The sequence below is a fragment of the Camelus dromedarius genome, chromosome 31, assembly GCF_036321535.1.
Source record: "Camelus dromedarius isolate mCamDro1 chromosome 31, mCamDro1.pat, whole genome shotgun sequence".
Lineage (NCBI taxonomy): Eukaryota > Metazoa > Chordata > Mammalia > Artiodactyla > Camelidae > Camelus > Camelus dromedarius.
Window position 1 is genome coordinate 15338593 of NC_087466.1, and position 17182 is coordinate 15355774.

General features: G+C 47.7%; 1 protein-coding gene across 1 annotated transcript in view; it reads right to left on the bottom strand.

Annotated features, from left to right (window-relative positions):
* The window catches only part of CIT (citron rho-interacting serine/threonine kinase), a 148041-nt gene that overhangs the window by 14737 nt on the left and 116122 nt on the right, over positions 1 to 17182 (bottom strand). The window contains exons 27-36 of the mRNA XM_031442804.2: positions 14653 to 14788; positions 12646 to 12750; positions 7846 to 7986; positions 7317 to 7424; positions 5348 to 5510; positions 4916 to 5080; positions 2006 to 2143; positions 1321 to 1501; positions 604 to 695; positions 12 to 116 (exon numbers count right to left, since the gene is read on the bottom strand). Of these exons, the coding sequence (XP_031298664.1) occupies positions 12 to 116; positions 604 to 695; positions 1321 to 1501; positions 2006 to 2143; positions 4916 to 5080; positions 5348 to 5510; positions 7317 to 7424; positions 7846 to 7986; positions 12646 to 12750; positions 14653 to 14788 (1334 nt within the window). The remainder of the gene's footprint in view (positions 1 to 11; positions 117 to 603; positions 696 to 1320; positions 1502 to 2005; positions 2144 to 4915; positions 5081 to 5347; positions 5511 to 7316; positions 7425 to 7845; positions 7987 to 12645; positions 12751 to 14652; positions 14789 to 17182) is intronic.

Below are 17182 nucleotides of genomic sequence, written 5' to 3' on the forward strand. Positions count from 1 at the left end.
CAGCCCCTCACCTGCTTTGGCGGTGTTTGCGAGTTCAGAAGCACCAACGGCGCCATGAATAGACACGTCCCCGTCGGGAAGGCACAGCTCAAATTCTTCCACCGGCCTCTGTCCAGCTTGGTGCAAAGAGGAAGGGCAGAAAGAAAAACCAAAGAACAGGAGCAAGAACGAGGGAGACGAGAGGGAGAGAGCGAGCGAGAGACGAGTATGCGTGGAAAGAGGCGCACGAGAACAGAGGAGGGGAGAGATGTGCGGAGAAGGCGGAGAGGGAAGATAAAAAAAAGTACAGTGTGTCAGATGAGGGGCACAGTCAAGTTTCGGGCGACGATGCGGACTTAGGGGCAGCTGACTGAGGCGGAAGCTCTCGGAAGGTGTGTTAGCAGGTGGTCTTCAGGGCAGCCCCTGCAGGGTCTTCAGAGGGGAGACCTACAGACGTGAGTATCGTACCAATAACCTTCAGCGAACTCATGTGGGTTTTACTTTTCAAAAATGGAAACTCGTAGAAGGCTTGCAACGCAGTCCGGAAAACAGAGCCTTCACGCCAAGACTGGGAGACCTGGGCCAACCACGTGCAGTGCAATACCCCCCGGAGTATGAGTTTACCTTCTCTGGCTTCGCTGTCATAGATGAGGACTTTGGAGCCCTCCAGGATGATGTACTTCCTGTCCCAACCTTGCTGTCCTCGTTTGTTATTCCTGGGGAAGCGGAGAGGGAAAAGAGCTGTTTGAACCCAGCAGCAGCAGGCGGGGGAGGCGGGAGGAGGAGAGGGAATCCCGGTCAAGATGCCTCCACGGAAAACTTCAGAGAAGCCTTGTGGGAGCCGGGGAGGGAAGCGCCTCTCCCCCCGCCCAGGTGGTGGGGCTGGCCCACTCATACGACAGCAGACACGTGAACATGAGAAAAGTGCACACAGTTTATTTCACGTGTGCGTGGGAGTCTCCACAAGAAAACAAAGATCGGAAAAGCAGACAGGCCCTAGGGTTGAACAAGAGCAGTAATTGTGGGCAAGTAACTGAATGTAAGGGAGACTGGCTAGGGGAGCGAAGGACATGCATAGTAACAAGGGCTGCGGGCAGACTTCCCCGGTGACAGTGTGTCCTTCCTCCTGGCAGAGGAGGAGCAGCTTTTATGGGGGAGTTTTAGCTCCTACTTTCAGGAAGAGGAAGGGGGAGGTCAGAGCATCCGTCTTGCACCTGCTGCTTCCCAAGTGCCTTTAACTGAAAAAACCCTGACACCCAAGCGGCCTATCTGGGGGTGCCACGTTCTGCCAGCCTCGACCGGCCCCGGCCCGGCCCCGGCCCGAACCGCCCTGAGCGATACCTGGGCACCTTCATCCACCCTTCCAGGTGCAAGCTGCTGCTGGGCTCCTTGCTCTGGAGACCCGGGGAGTTCATCTTGTCACGGCAGAAGGCCTCAGTGAAGTGCGTGGCGTATTCGGCTGGTAGGCCGCAGGTAGCGGGCAAGCACGTGGAGCACTTGGGATGACACATGACCTGACATTCTAGGGAGAACCAGTGAACAACCTGAAAACACGCTTGGCTGACCCTGGGCCAGCTGACCCCCTGCCTGGCCTGTCAGTCCCACCAGCCAGGTGACCCCTAACCTTCCCCAGGGGCCAGGCCCGATGGGGAGAGCCCACAGACAGCCACGCCCTCTCCACCCCATTTTCCTGCTCCTCCCAGGTGCCACAAACCAGGGTGTAAAGGACACACTTGCATGTTTCCCTTGGAGCCCCAGGGTGGGAGAGACAGCCTGCTGGGAAAGGGGCTGGAAATTCGCAAAGCCCAAGGCATTTCGCACAGGGGGCTGGAAACATGGGCTGAAACATGTATAAACTCTCTCCCTAAAGTGGGAAAAACAGCGTCCTCCCACAGAAACTAAAAGCGTGAAAATGCACCAAATGATGAGGAATTTTTTTAAAGAAAAAAAACCCACCTCCATCAGACAGAATTTTAGGTGGAGACGGGCAGGTGTCCCCCCACAAATGCACAACGGCCGCTCTTACCAAGACACTTGGATGCCTGGCGTCCAAAGTGCACGGTATCCAGACACACGGCGCACTTCGTGGCACGCATGTTCAGCCCCACGTTGAACCGATGAGGAATATTGTGGTGCATGCGCTCCTTCAGACGCCGGCTGAATTCTGGAGGAAAATTTTAAAAAACCATTCGAGTGCTGCAAGGGTACCATCAAGGAAGTGAAAAGACGCCCCACGCGACGGGAGCCTGTGGACGGACTGTAGAAAGAAGTCTTACAATGCAAGATATAAGATGTAGTAAAAAGACAACCCAACTAAAAAAATGGGCAAAAGATCTGCATAGGCATCTGTGCAAAGAAGGTAAGTAACTGGCCAAGGCGCACAGGAAGACGTGCTCAACACCGTTCATCATTTGGGAGATGCAAATAAGCACCAACACAAGATACGAGTTCATGCTCACTGGGTTGTCTAGAATCAAAAATACGGAGAGTGAGTGTTGGTAAAGGTGTAGGAGAACGAAGGTCCTTATTCACTGCGGGTGGGAAGGCAAAATGGTGCAGCCACTTTGGAATCCAGTTTGGTCGTCCCCCATAAAGTGAAACAAAGAATTCCCGTATGACACAGCCATTCCACTCCTAGGTCAATGCCCCAGAGAACCAGACAGCACAGGGAGCCACAGAAATCTGTACACGGATGTTCTCAGCAGCGTTATTTATGACAGCCCCGAACTGGAAATGACCCACATGTCCATCAGTGGATTAATAAACAAGGTGTGATATCCACACAAGAGAATATTATTCAGCTGTTAAAAAAAAATGAAGTGCTGATAAATGCTACAACACGGATAAATGTCAAAAACATTACACTCCATGAGAAAAGCCAGCACAAAAGGCCATGTAGGGTATGACTCATTCATAGGAAACACCCAGAATAGCAAATCCATAGTTACAAAGGCTCCATGAAGGGGCAGTGACTGCCAGTAAGTATAGGATTTTTTGTTTGTTTGTTTGCTTTTTGGTGGTGGGGGGGGAGGGGGTGGAACCAAAAATATTTAAAAATTAGAATGTGATGATTGCACAACCATGTGAACTTACTGAAAAACACTGAATTATATGTTTCACATGAATTAATTGTATGGTATGTAAATTGTATCTCAATAAAGCTGTTAAGAAACCATTAGAGCACGTTAGTGACAGATTGTGAAACTATTTTAACACTAACAGATGCGTCTAGATTTAAATGAATCAAATTAAAATTGCCATTATCTGGTTATCAGGAATTAGGTTTCATTTAAGAACACATTACTGGTAGGAGACTGGCAACATGGTGGCTGAGATGTTTGTGAGCATAAAGAAGCATATGCTTCTAAATCAGTTATTTGTAAACATTTTAGTCATCAAAGGTTTGTTTTCCAGATGAGATCATGTGTCTGGAGCTATTCTGAATCTAGCTTTAAAAAAAAAAATCACTATTCTGAATTACAGAATTTCTAATTATTAGATACCCAGACTGACTGAAAATTTTCCCTTCATGTCCAGTCCTTTCATGAATAACCTCCTTTTATAAAACCCAACTTCTAAGCCTCAAAGACCTGATTCTTACATTTATGTTCCAGTCAGTTAAAATGAACAAGATTGATTTTTTTTTTCCCATTTAGAAGGTCCCCCCTCAACAGTGACCTAAGTAGTTAAAGGCAGCTTTAAATAGAAACGCTCAGGATCCACATTTCTGAGTCCACACTGGGTTCTCCAGAGAGCATCGCCCCCTTCCTGTATTGGAAAGCTGAAGGGATAAAGAACATAAATGCAGGATGCCACTGGGAACATGCCACACACACGGAGGAGGTGCTCAGAGGACCCCAGACTCCGGGCGCTGCTCTGTGCAGCCTCGTCAGCGGCCGGGGGGCCAGAAACGATTCTTTCCTCTGCGTGACCAGCACCATTTTGATGACTTACCAGTGAAGCTCTTTGATTCAGTTATGTGAACACAGGAAACGAGATGACACGGTCACCGAGGGAAAAGCAACAACAAAACCCCACCAAGATTCACAGCGGACGTGGGTCTGCTGGTGACACCGTGGTGAGGAAGCCCAGTTCTCCTCCACTCTCCCTAAGACCGTCCAGACCACCTTCCTTGGCTTTTCTTTTTTAAGTCCTTTCCATCTCCAGGTGAACAGAGTACTTTTGAGACCACAAAGAAAACCTTTTCCTTATACCATTGGTGTAAATTGGCACAAACTACCAACCCTCAAAATGCACATAACCTTTAACCCAGAGATTCATTTCCCAAGAACTTCCACAGTCATAGCGTCCACAGAGGGGCAGGGTGGTCACTGCAGGTGTGTATGGAAACAAGGAATTGGAAATAACCTAAATGCCTATCAGCAGGGGTCTGGATTAAGAGGTGAATTGAAGGGGAGATGGTAGCTCAGTGGTAGAGCATATGCTTAGCATGCACGAGGTCCTGGGTTCAATCCCCAGTACGTCCATTTAAAAAAAAAAAAAAAAGAGGGAAAGAAAGAAATCATAAACCCCCCACACCATGGAATACTTTAAAAGGAGGGGGTCGATCCGTATGTGTTAATATGAAACCCTCTAAGATAACATTTTAACGAAGACAGATGTTCTGCAGTGTATAGCACACTGTGCTGTGATATTTACGAAAGAAAAAAGGATTGAGAAAAACAGGTTATTTTTTTGCACCCTTTACATATAATTACATAAGATACATGAATAAGAGACACGGGGTCACGTGCAGACCCAATCGCTGGGAGAGTGCAGTGGCTGGCTCTGGGGACGGGCAGTGGGGTGGGGAGAGGGCTTGCTTCTTCCTCTTTATCCCTGAGTGTTATTACTGGTCATTTTTACCCACTGTCTGCCTTTCCTAGTCAATTACCAACAATGTCCACGCAGCTCCCATGGCCCCTCAAGAACGCACCTTCGGGGGTTGCAGACTCCTTCCTGCGGCTGGAGGGCGGGGCGAGCAGGCTCATGGCACTGGGCTGGTGCTCGGGTGACCGCACGATGGCGGACATGGCGATCTGCTGCCTCGCGGTGGCCGGCGTGGATGGGTGCGGGTGGTCTGTGGCTTTCCGGTGGGCAGCTGGGGAGAGACCAGTCCAATGCCCTGCAGTTAGCTGGGTTCCCGAGAGCCACCCCGCCGAGTGGACTGCTCCAGGGCTGGCTGTCCAGAACCCGAGACCTAAAGGACACACATCGTGCCCCATTGGTGAGGCCAAGGATGCCGTGAATTGTTCAGACTTGGGGTATCTGGGCCGGAACCACAGATGCTGCTGAACTAGTCCGGGCCAATCTCCTCGAGATTGGTCCTCTGCCTTGTCCACAGCACTTTATGTAGAGAGAGCCCTACCTTCCTCCCGGGCGGACCGCAGCTCGATGCGCGTCTTCTGAAGGGCTTCCTCCAGCTCTGCGCAGCGAGCTTTCTCCTTCTCCAGAGCCACCTTCAGCTCATTGTACTGCAGAGGAACCTGTGTGGGCAAAGCAGGGTCCTCTTTCCGTCGACTAAATAAACCCTAGCAATGGAAACAGAGATATCTCCTAACTCCTGGAAACTGGCACTTAAAACTAGCTGAAGGAACTCTGGCTGGGGAGGAGCAAACCATGAGAGCCAGGAGCATACTCACTGTAAGTGGACTTAGGGAAAATGGCATGTGAAGGGGGGCGGGGGGACTGAGGCACAGCCCCTCCCGGACGGCTGGGGAAAAACAGGGGTGCGGAGGTGTTCACCAAGAGGGTTAAAGGTGTTTGAACTGCCACCACCTCTTCCTTTAGCGTTCCCAAGAAGGAGAGCCATTTCCTGAGTCTTTACTCTCAAAAAATGGAAGTGGAGGATGGAATCACGAGAGATGGTTCAGAAATCACTCTTCCCTTCAATTTCTCTCATGATGCTTAGTTACAAGACAAGCAGATGAGTTGGTTTTTTTTTTAAAAAAAAAAAAAGCAAAAAAATGGAATATAAAAATGATGTCAACACAAGGGGCTTATGCGAAAAAAAAAAAAGCAAATGGAACGTGTATTGTACATGGGAGAAAAAAGTAAAACAGATAATGGGACTGACAAAAAAAATTAACAACAAAAAATAAGTGGAAACGCCCTAACTACATCAAGTGACATAATCAGACAACAGTCCCCTGCTAAAATAAAAAAGATCAGTATCATCAGCACAAACAAGCACGGTCACCAAGCATGCAAGCAAACCCCGCCCCTGCAGCCCCCACGTAGCAGGAGGCGGCTTCTGACGGCTGCTCTCGCCCGCTTTCAGTAAGGAGACCGTCAGGACCATGGAGAGCAGCCGCCCTTCAGCCCACTCCGGGGTATCCCAAGCCATTGGAGGCCTTCCCTGTACCACGGCCACTGCTCCTTTCATCTGAGCGCCTTGGGAAGGAAGCTCCTCAGAGACCTTCTTGATCTGAGAACACTTGGCCAAACACAGTATGAGGGCTTCAGTGGTTCAGGGAAGCACGCTTTGGGCTTATTAAAAATCTTCCCATGTCTACCTGCGTATCACCCTGGCCATTTTTTTATTTATTAACTTATTTTTTTTCATTTTTGGGGGGGGTAATTAGGTTTACTTATTTGTTTTATTTTTAAGAGGCACTGGGGACTGAACCCAGGACCTTGTGTATGCTAGGCATGCACTCTACCACTTGAGCTATATCGTCCCCTCTTTTGGTCATCATTTTTAACTTGTCTGTTATCATTTTAAAGGATGGAGCAAGTACCCCGTAGAGGTACCACTCTCCAGTTGGACACTTTGGGCAGGTCACTCCAACTCTCTGGGTCCCAGTCTCTTCGTGAGCTAATCAGAAGGACCGAGCAGGTGTTTTCCTGGAGTCCTGCAAAAGTGACCTGAGAATCTTTCTGCGACTCCATACAGATGACCTACTAGTACCTCTGGAATCCCATCCATGTGAACTAAGAACCCCTCTACAAGTGACCTGTAGTCTCTCCAGAGTCCATACACGGGAGCAGAGAACCCGCTGGAGGCGGGACTGCTGACCTGAGTTTAAGCTTCTTCTCTGCTACCTCCATGACCCCAGCTGCTTAGGGAAGGAAACCACTCCCTTCATAGAGAAAGGCAAATACAACGTTAAAGGCCAGGAACACAAGAGTAGTGTGCCACAGACTGCACAGTGATATCCTCTCTTGAAGGGCTGTTCTGATGATCTCAAAGCCTCTTTTTCAACCCAATATCAAACAAGAAGGTGTGCATTTGCTTTCGCTGGTGCTCCCATGAGGATCTACCACAGTGGTCTTCCTGGATCATCACGCTCAAGCAAAAACTGTCAACTCCCCGCTTTTCAAACCCTCCAACCCACCTTTTTCTTTTTAGCAGGTTGGTCCATTTTGGCTTGCAGAAAATCGATGAGTTTGGTTTGTTGGGAAATAGTGCCTTCCATTTTCACCTTTTCGTGAGAATAGAGAACCTAAAATTTGTGAAAACATAAACAACCTCAGACACCAAAAGAAACACACTTTAGGTTTGGTTCTTTAAGAAAATAAAAAATAAAGCCATTGCGACGCTAACATGTGAAAAAGTCAATACAAGCCACACTGGGTCAGGATTTATTCACTTAGTCCTAATCTTATTGCCCACCTTTCACCCCCACCAAAAACAAAAAACAAACAGATGGAGTGATGTATGGATGAATAAGTGAAAAAGGAAAAAGAGCAAACGGTGAACAGCAGAATCTAGAGGATGGTTGTTAAAGAAGTTTTCCAGCTTCTCTGAATACTTGAAAATTTTCATAATAAAATACACTGCACAATGATCCTGCCCATCTGACCGGAAGGCATGCTTGGCCTCTGCAGACAGGCTTTAAGGAAGGTCCCTCCACCAGTTCTCACCTGAATGTTTTCTAGCTGATATTCCAGGTCACTCCTTTCTGTCTTCAGCAGGTCAGCCCGGTCTAGAGCTTCTTGCAGCCCTTGAGTCAGACGGAAAATGTGGTTCTTCTGCAAGTCCATTTGCTGCTGTAGTTTGGCTTGCTGGTGGGGAGAGAGGCCGGGAGAGGCTTCAGACCACACGCAGTGCAGCTGGTGCCCATGCTGCCCCTGTTACAGACTAATTCCCAACACACCACCCAAAGTTCGGCTCATTCCAGAATTACCAACTGTCTTCAATTCCAAAATGATGCATCCACAGTGAAAAAGAACTGGCACAGAAATCTCCAATGGCCAGCAACTCACAGGGTGCCCACCAACCCAGGGAGTCCAGACTGGTGGGTCTGCCTTCCCAGTGGGACTGACATTTAGGAATATTTTGGTACTTAAGAGTGTGGAGCAGCTTTGTAGACATCAAAGGCAGTGCGACTTAATGCCGTGATGGCTAAATTGCAGTCTGTTCTTATTTTTTGTTCTGAAGATCTCAGTTGCCGTTAAGAGAAATCACTTTGTGATTTTCAGCATGGAATACACAAAGGGGAATCCTACCACCTCTAACTTAAAGAATGCCTCATCGTGGTGCGGGACCACCCAGCACACGATAACCACAATCGTGGGAGACATTTTCACAGTGTGGGGAGGAAGATCCCAGATTCAGAACAAGTGTCAGTAAAACCCAAGGGGAGAAAATAATTCTGTTTGGTATATGGGAAATAGTTGTGTGCTAGAAACCGGTCTCCAACTCTTTATAATGGAAGTCAATCAGAAAATAGAGCAGCCTCTGAAAGATACTGGTTTAATAGCTCTCTTTCCCCAAGTGCTTCTGTTTCTACAAATCAGGAGAGAGCAGCTATCCTGACAAGACACCACTTCATTTCATCCATCCTGCGGGTTACAGTCTAACCACACTAGCTGTGGCTCCAGTACTCCCTCCGCTGGTGGCCTGGACCCTCCGCAGACTTCAGGACAGAGAGCAAAGAGCAATCACCATCCCCACCAGGGTTTGCCGACAGGCGAGGGCAAACCTCAGCGCTCGCCGCGCTGGCAGGCCAAGAGCTACTGACCACCTCGGAGTCTGCTAGAACCTCGCCACCTACCCACGTGTGCCTTCCCGCTTTTACTCCTCACCTGCCCTTCCTCTCGAGAGACAGCTGGTTCCCCCCAGCATCAGTGTCGTGGAAGAGAACCTGGGCTTTAGAACATTCCAGACCCCGGTTCAAATCCTGACTTTAACTATTACTAGTCATGTGACCGGGCAGCTCACCGCACCTCTCGGAGCCAGTCTCATCATCTCTAAGTGGGTGAAGGAGCGCCCTCCCCTGGGGGGCGCACGGAGCACAGTGCCCAGCACACGGCACGTGCTGGATGAATTTTAGTGCTCTCTCCTTTGTCCTTCTTTCTTCCCTCCGTCCAGGTCAGGGGTGCCCCTCTCACTTTTCCATCTGCCTTTCCCTCCCCAGCCCACTCCCCCCAGCCTCTCCCCAGCAGTCCTCATAAAGCAAGAGACACTGATACTAACTTCCGATCACCTGCCCTGTGTGTGTGACCTGGAATTTCTGAATCAAACCACAGGACCCCCTAAAACACAAGAGGAAATAAAGATGGAAAAAAAACAGCCAAGAGAACCTCTAACAGGGTGCTGTCCGTCCCCTGTAGCACACAAGTGATTACTTCTGCAAATTACCCTCTTTCGTTTCTTTCCACTATTTTAGAACAACACTAATTACTAGGCAGGAAACAGAGAAACAAGCGCTAGGGACCAGAATCTGTTCGGTGACAGCCAGGCCCAAAATATTTCTCTAGAAGAAACACATCAACTGTCCATCAGCCTTCCAAGAAATAGGCTGCTTGTTTACTATAATAAGAAACAAGTACGAGTGACATTTGTGCTCAATGAAATGGTTTACAAAACCATGTACATGCTTCCCCGAGAGACGTAAATGGAGGCTATTCCTGGTCAGTGTTGGACTGAAAGGAGGGCTCCGGCTACGTGCTCAGATCTGACCGCCAACTGTATGAGGGACAGGACGCTGGGAGTAAAAGCACAGAGGAACCAGATGACCGAACCGGAGCGCGAGACGATGCTGGTGGCTGGAAGGATGCTCACACCCAGGAGAAGGTTTAATGGGATGCTGTCTTTTAAAATTTCAACAGAGTAAAGAAAGATGTTTAAAAAAAAAAAAAAAGCTTGTATAAGGGAAGGTGGTGATTTAACAGATCAGTGGGTGTCAGTGGTCTGATTAAAGCCACCCAAAGAGCCCGGGTCATTGGCAGAGGTCTTCAGAGCCCAGAATGGAAGTGGAGAAGGCCCACTGTTCTGTGCTGTTAAAAACCACAGGGACTTCTAGAAGCCCTTTGGAAAGACAAATCTACCAGAAAAGAACATCCCTCACACGGAGGGACTTGAAATGTTTCATTTAGAAGAAAGAGGGTGATTCAGAGCAGGAGAGGTACAGATATCAACTCCACTGTCACAGAAATAATGAAAAGTAAATTCTTTCACAGAAGGGTCACAAGGAGGAAGATACTGGGAAAGGCACCTAGCACACAGTAAGTGCTAACTAAACACTAGTTATTCTGACTACTAGTCAAGCAATGGGATTAGTAACCACTATTAATCTCCTATTTCGCTTGGAAATACCAGACTACTCCCCATTCTCAAGTGTTTCACTGTAACTGAACCCATAATTGGAAGTCATAGGCTTTAGTTCAGAATGAGAAAGGACTTTCCAAGAACGAGAGCTGCCGGATATACGAGCTGGGCTGTCCGAGGTCCCTGTGAGCACTGAGGCCGAGGGTCAGCGCGGCGCGCCTGGGAGGAGTGTTGGGGAAGGGATGCTGTACTTGGACGGGGGTTAATTTGATAAGGATTAGCAAAAGGACTCTCGGCTCTGGCGTTACTTCCACCAGACTAACCACATCGAAAAAGCTTCCGAGGCCATTTTGGGCCCAAGAGAAAAGATTTGGGAGAAAGATCCCTGAGCGAGTCCTCCAGGAGCCGGGATGAAGCAAAAGGAGGCGCAAGTGCTGAATCTGGACTAAGTGACGCAGAAATTCTTCCCGACCCCGAGGCTCTGATTCTGGCCCCAGTTACATGCCCCCGTGGCTGGCGGAGGGCAGGGAGGCTGAGCCCGGTCACAGGCCTCCTGAGCGCCCGCCACAAGCAGGGATGCCAGCTGCGTTCTGGACAATAAAGATCGTTCTCTGTTTCCTAATGGTCTTGACCGTCGGTGAGATCTGCCCCAAATTCAGTGTCAGCCAGATGTCTGTGCTCAGAAGTCCCTCTGTGAGTGCAGACTGGGAGACGGGAAATGCTCCCGTGTCATTTCAGAAGTGAGAACGAGGGGCCTGAATCAGGATTCCAGCCTTCTATTCCGAGCCTCGTCACTGACTCACCGTGTAACCTTGGACTGAAGTACTGAGCTGGCAAGGCCAACTCTCCTTCCTCGGAGGGAAAAGAGGACAGGCGAGCTCACTGATTATTTCTGTCCTTCCTGTTCCCCACCTGTGCCCAAAGTGGGGACACTGCCTGTTCATTCCAGAGAAAAGACCACCATTCTCTCTGCGACCACCTGGGAGATTTTTAAATTTCTATTATAATGTTCTTAGTGGCACTTTGGTGAACTGCTCGTGTGTGTGTGTGTGTGTGTGTGTGTGTAATTGACTTTATTTAAAACCTTTTTCTTTATTGTGGTAAAATATACATAACATAAAATTTACCACTTCAACCATTTTTAAGCATACAGGTTGGTGGCATCAAATACTTTCACACGCTGTGCATCAGCACGCCATCCACGTCCAGAAGTTTCCCAAACTCCCACTCGTGTTGCTTAAAGCATCATCCTATAAAACATTTCATACTTACCTGCAAAAAAGTTTCCACCACACTTTTCAAGCTTCATAGCAGAGCAATATTACTCGTACCAGTGAGCCCCTTGGGGCTACAAGCATCACACAACAAAGCCTCAGTTAACCAGAGGAGAGAATCTGGTTAATTCAACCAACAGTCTCACTGTGGGTTAAACAGAACACTCCTGGAGTTCAACTTCTCATTAAATATCTTTATAAAGTGCATTTGCCCTGATAAGTCAATTCTAATGAACAAAGCCAAGTTATCAGGGATTCAACATAGAGGGCTTTGGTTGGGAGTGGGAAGTAGCCATCAATTGAAAGAGTTTCAGAATTCTGCTAAAAGGTACAGGAAATAACATAAGGAATGGATCAGCTTAGGCGATCAATTTGAGTTTTTCATTTTGTGTCTCAAAAGTAGGGCGTAATTTTTTTTTTAACTGAATTAACTGGATGTTCAAAAGTCCTCATGAAGTTTGGCACTCAGCATAATTTGATCAGGCCTCTGCCCTGTGCACAAAGCTAATTTGCATGGATGGGTCTATCAGCCTGCAAACTTAATACACTTTGGTTATTATCTCTAAAGAACAGTTTAACTCAGCGTTGCTCAGTTAAGCACCATCTGGCAGGCCATGATGACAAAGAGGCTCCCTGGCCTTCATGACACATTCTTTTTTTTTTCCTTTATTTTTTTTTTAAATTTTATTTTTAATTGAGTTATAGTCGGTTTACCATCACACATTCTTTTAATGTGTTAAACACCTTTCAGGAAGTATTCGGTGACCATCTCCCTCTTCCTCAAAACTTCCCACTTTGAAATTTGAACGTCGTAATTTGGATCTGCCCACCTGAATACAATGACTTTTCACTTTTGAGATGCCACCTGGCTCTACTTGCCAGGTGTTGCACACTCACCTCTTCCAGAAGCCTCTGTTTGAGCTCTCGTTCAGTCTCCAGCTTCTGCTGTAAACTTCGGGCATTCATTTCAAGCATGGCATGTTTCTTCTCCAGGTCATTGAGCTGGGCATTTGGAAAAATTGGCCGTGACACCACATATAGGAATGTTAGGTGCTAATGACTTTGCAAATACCCACAAACTTTCACAGGCAAAGAATAATCAAGTTCTAAAGATCAGAACCTAAATACTGGTTTTTTCAAATGGTTATTACAAAAGCCCGTGCCATAGGTAAGCCTCATGTGGGTTATTCTACGAGGAGAGGATATTATTCCTAAGGGGTGGGAGCTGTGACCAGTTCTAAGAGGATAACTGCTCAAGAATTCATTTGGCTGAATTAAATAATCACACACTGAGTGCTTGCTTCTTGCGCAGGATACCATTGGGGGCTCTGGGACGAAACGATGGACAAGCCCTCTCAAGGATCTTACGTCAAGTCACGAAGCAGAGGGTGGCCCATAACTAGACACGTGCACAAACGCTGACCGCTGTCAGGTAAGAGGTGTGGAGAAGAGAAATCCAGCCTGAATGCCTAGTCATCAAGGGAGGACGGGATGAGAATGGGTGGAGTCTTAAAGGACGGGTAGGACTTGGCTGTCGAACAACAGTCAGGTAGAAAAAAATATCCTTCGAGCTAAACACAAAAGGGTTCATTTGTCTCTAAATAATATATTTACTTTCCTCTTGGTTAAGAAAAAATTAGCAAGCCAATACCAAGGACTCAGGAGTATTCCTGAGTAGCCAGCTCTAGCCTTGAATCTGATCATGTTGCTTCTATGAAATTCTGCTAGGAAAATAATCATGGATGTCCACAAAGATTTATGCTCATTGCAACGTTATGTGTAATGGCAAAGAAACTGGAAGCAGCTTAAATATCTAAAACAAGTGCAGTGAGGAAGGTAGGTACCTCTATGTAACTGATGTTTCTAGAACAACATGCCCCCCAAAAATAAAAGCTGTTTGTATAGTAAGAATCCAAGTTTATAAATATATATATATATACATATATATGTGTGTGTGTGTGTATATATATTTGGGAAATATAAATAATATATATATTATATATATTTATATATATATAAAAACATATCATGCGAAGAAAAGACTACAAGTAAACTCACGAACATAACAGTGGTGACAGATTACCAGTCATTTTTCCCTCTACTTCTCTGGGGTTTCTATATCTCCCACAATTACCCCAAATAATCACTTTTACAATCATGAAATTACAAAGAGTTACACAAAATACAGAGGTCTGATTATTACTTTATATTAAACGTGTGTGTAGGGGTGTGTGTGTGAAAAGACTGCGTTACGTATGTGCGTGAGTCTGTGTGTATACGTGAAACTTCTCTGGTCTCCACTTCTGCTACCTGGAACACTGATGCTCCTATTCTAAGCCTCTTCTGACATGAAAATCTCCAAACACTGGCGTGTCAGGTTGTAAACCCAGAATACGGGTGCTACGGGGGCAGAACATGTGTATTTCCAACGTCAAATACTGAGGACCTGCACTGTCAGCAGATGTTATGGTGGCCCTGGACTTAGATATCAGAGAGGCCAAGAGGCTTCTTTCACTGCAGTGATGGAATGATGGATTGCCACCCGCCCATCACTTCGCCCGCCCATCACTCCCCAAGGATGCTTGACATAAAGTCCATAAAGGCTTCTAGAAATTCAGTGCCAGAAAACAAAAGAGTTATGCACTCAGGTCAATTTGGACCTCAGGAGCCCCGATGGGCAGATATTAAGAAGTCACTGACCGCCTATGACACCCCAGGACCCCCTAGACCCACCCAGGCTGTCGTCCCATGGAGAAGTGTAATCGTGTGACTTCACTGCACTGAGCGAACGTATGTTTATGAAACACACTGTGCGTGGACCACATCTCAACTGGTGTCAGGCACACCTGCTGAAAGACGGAGGTGAGGATGTTTTGCTAAAAGGCAGGAGGGACGGGTGCTGACCTTGTCGGAGAGGCTCTCAGCTTTCAACTTCTGCTCTTTGAGAGCCTGCTGCAGGGCGAGGATCTCGGCCTTGTGCTCCTTCACCGCCAGCTCGACCACCTGGCGCGACTCAGTGATGCGCTGATCGGCCCTTGCCCTGCCAGGAAAACACAAGCGCGCTTTCAGAAGCCCCACCGTCGCCGACCCAGAGGAAGGAAGCGGGCCCATCTCTGATCCTGATGAGCAACCAGACAGACCACAGGCTTGAGAGATGCCCAACCCTGGTTCCTTGTCCCCAGTTGTGTCTTGCTTTCTGACCAAGTATGGACTGGAGATCTGACCCACTTTAGGCCTTAGGCAAAAGCAGTCTTAGCAAGTGAAGTTCCTGTGAACATGCCCTTGGAAGGGCTGGAGGAGACAAGGAATTTTTCCAAACGCAACTGGGCTGAAGAGGATGTGTGAAGACCGGCACGCCCTCCTGTGGGAGTGGGATTGGAATGAGGTCCCCCAGGGTGGCGGGGACCGTGGGAGACCCCATTCGAGCAAAGACTTCTTCTCCTTCAAGTATATGCAAGATATGCTTTATCTCTGTTGGCTGCTCCTCGGGAGACTGAAATTTGAATCTGATGAATGTACCCGTAAATAAGGTTAGAGAGTAGGGGATGGTATAGCTCTGTGGTAGAGAGTGTGCCTAGCACACACAAGGTCCTGAGTTCAATCCCCAGTACCTCCATTAAAAGAAAAAAAAAAATACAATGAATAGTTGGACAATAGAAAAACTAAAAGCCAACTAGAAAAATCTCTTCCCTTCCCCCATTCAGGGCTATTTCCACACCTGGGCCTGTACCATCTCCTCCACTGGCAACACTATCCTTCCCGACCTGGCGATCCCCAATCCTACTCAGACTTCAAAGAAAACCTCAAAGGCCACGTCCTCCGTAAACCCTTTCCCAATGCACCCCTCGGAAGTAGCCCCTCCTTGTTCTGTACCCAGAGCACAAACACGCTTCTTGCCCAGCCAGCCTGCTCTCTACTTGAGGTGACAAACAGTTCAGTGCAGAGTCTGTCCCCTCCACTAGACTCTTAGCTCCTTGGAGGCAAATATTAAAAGTTATATTTACTCATCTCAGAGCCAACATAATAATGGAAGAGGGAGAAAAAAAGGGGGGAGGGCAGCCAAGATCTTTCACAACTGCCCTGAAAGTACACATGAAAGGTCTCCCTAAGTGCAGCCCATAGTGACACCATCTGCAGGTGGCTGTGTATTTCTTGATGCCACCATCAGATTCTGACCCCCCAAAACCGTCTCTGAAGGAATCTAGAAACAGGAGGGACAGGAGCTGGACCTGAAGGTGGGAGATGGGGGGTCTGTGTCAAAGCGGCCAGAACATATGGTGAGGATCGGGGAGCCCAAGAATTCGGAGGGACTAAAACCAGCAGCTCCTCATATCAGCAAATACCCTGAATGGGAAGATGTCCAAAAGGGGAACAGTCATACCAGCTTCTCTTGAAACTTACGAGCCCTGTTTGCTTCCAGTCTTTTCTAGTTTGACTGAGCACAGATTACACATCAGAGACAGTGATGAGTTTACTGTGAGCAAATGTCAGAAATACTAAAATGAGTCTGATAGCATCCAAACAAATGATGACTACTTCTGTGGATCGTTTATCTTGCCTAAGGAGTTCGGAGCAGGAAGGTCAGTTTCAGAGGAAGGTGATATTCACAAGGTTATGGAGGACAAACAGGATTCATTTGGGGAGACGTGAAGCCACGGGGCTAAAGCAGCCTACAGGGTGCCTCTGTGCCAACTAAGAAAGGAGCGTGTTCTTCAACACCATTTACTTCCGTGTGTTAGAAAACCGTCATAATACACCAATTCTGTGAGAACAAAACACTTTCCTGCCGTGAGCTGTTAAAGAGCCATAATAAACCTTCAAACCTGTGATGTCTTTGGGGTAAAACGGCACCCCTAACACTGTGCACAACCCGACCTGCACCACTGTGACCCCAGCAGGAAGGCAGTTCTGTGCTAGGAGAGCCGTGGGGAGAGCAAAGGAAAGACACACTTCAAGCAAGTCGATTTTAAATGAGAAATGGCCTCTAGATTTCTTACAGTAACTATTTCCTACCAAGAAAGAAAAAATTAAAAATCAAAAAAAACTGTTTTTGTAGAGCAGTTGTTCTCAGCTGGAGGTGATCCACCCCCCTCCCCAACAGGGGACACCGGGCAATGTCTGGAGACATTTCCAGTTGTCACAACCCGAGGAGGGAACAGCTACTGGAGTCTAGTGGGTCAAGTCCAGGGGCGCTGCTCAGCACACTACAGTGCACAGAACAGCCCCACAACAAAGGGTCATCCGGCCCCAACTGCCAACAGTGCCCAGGTGGAGACACCTTGGGGGAGACGGAAGACTTGCATCGCTCACAACCAGGATTAAAATGGTGATGGTCCCGCTACATGGTCACAATGGTGAGAAACCTGAGGAAAGAGTTTCTGCAAAGAAAGCACCAACACACTTGCCCTGCCGGCTCCTAGGCGTCTGCATGGGG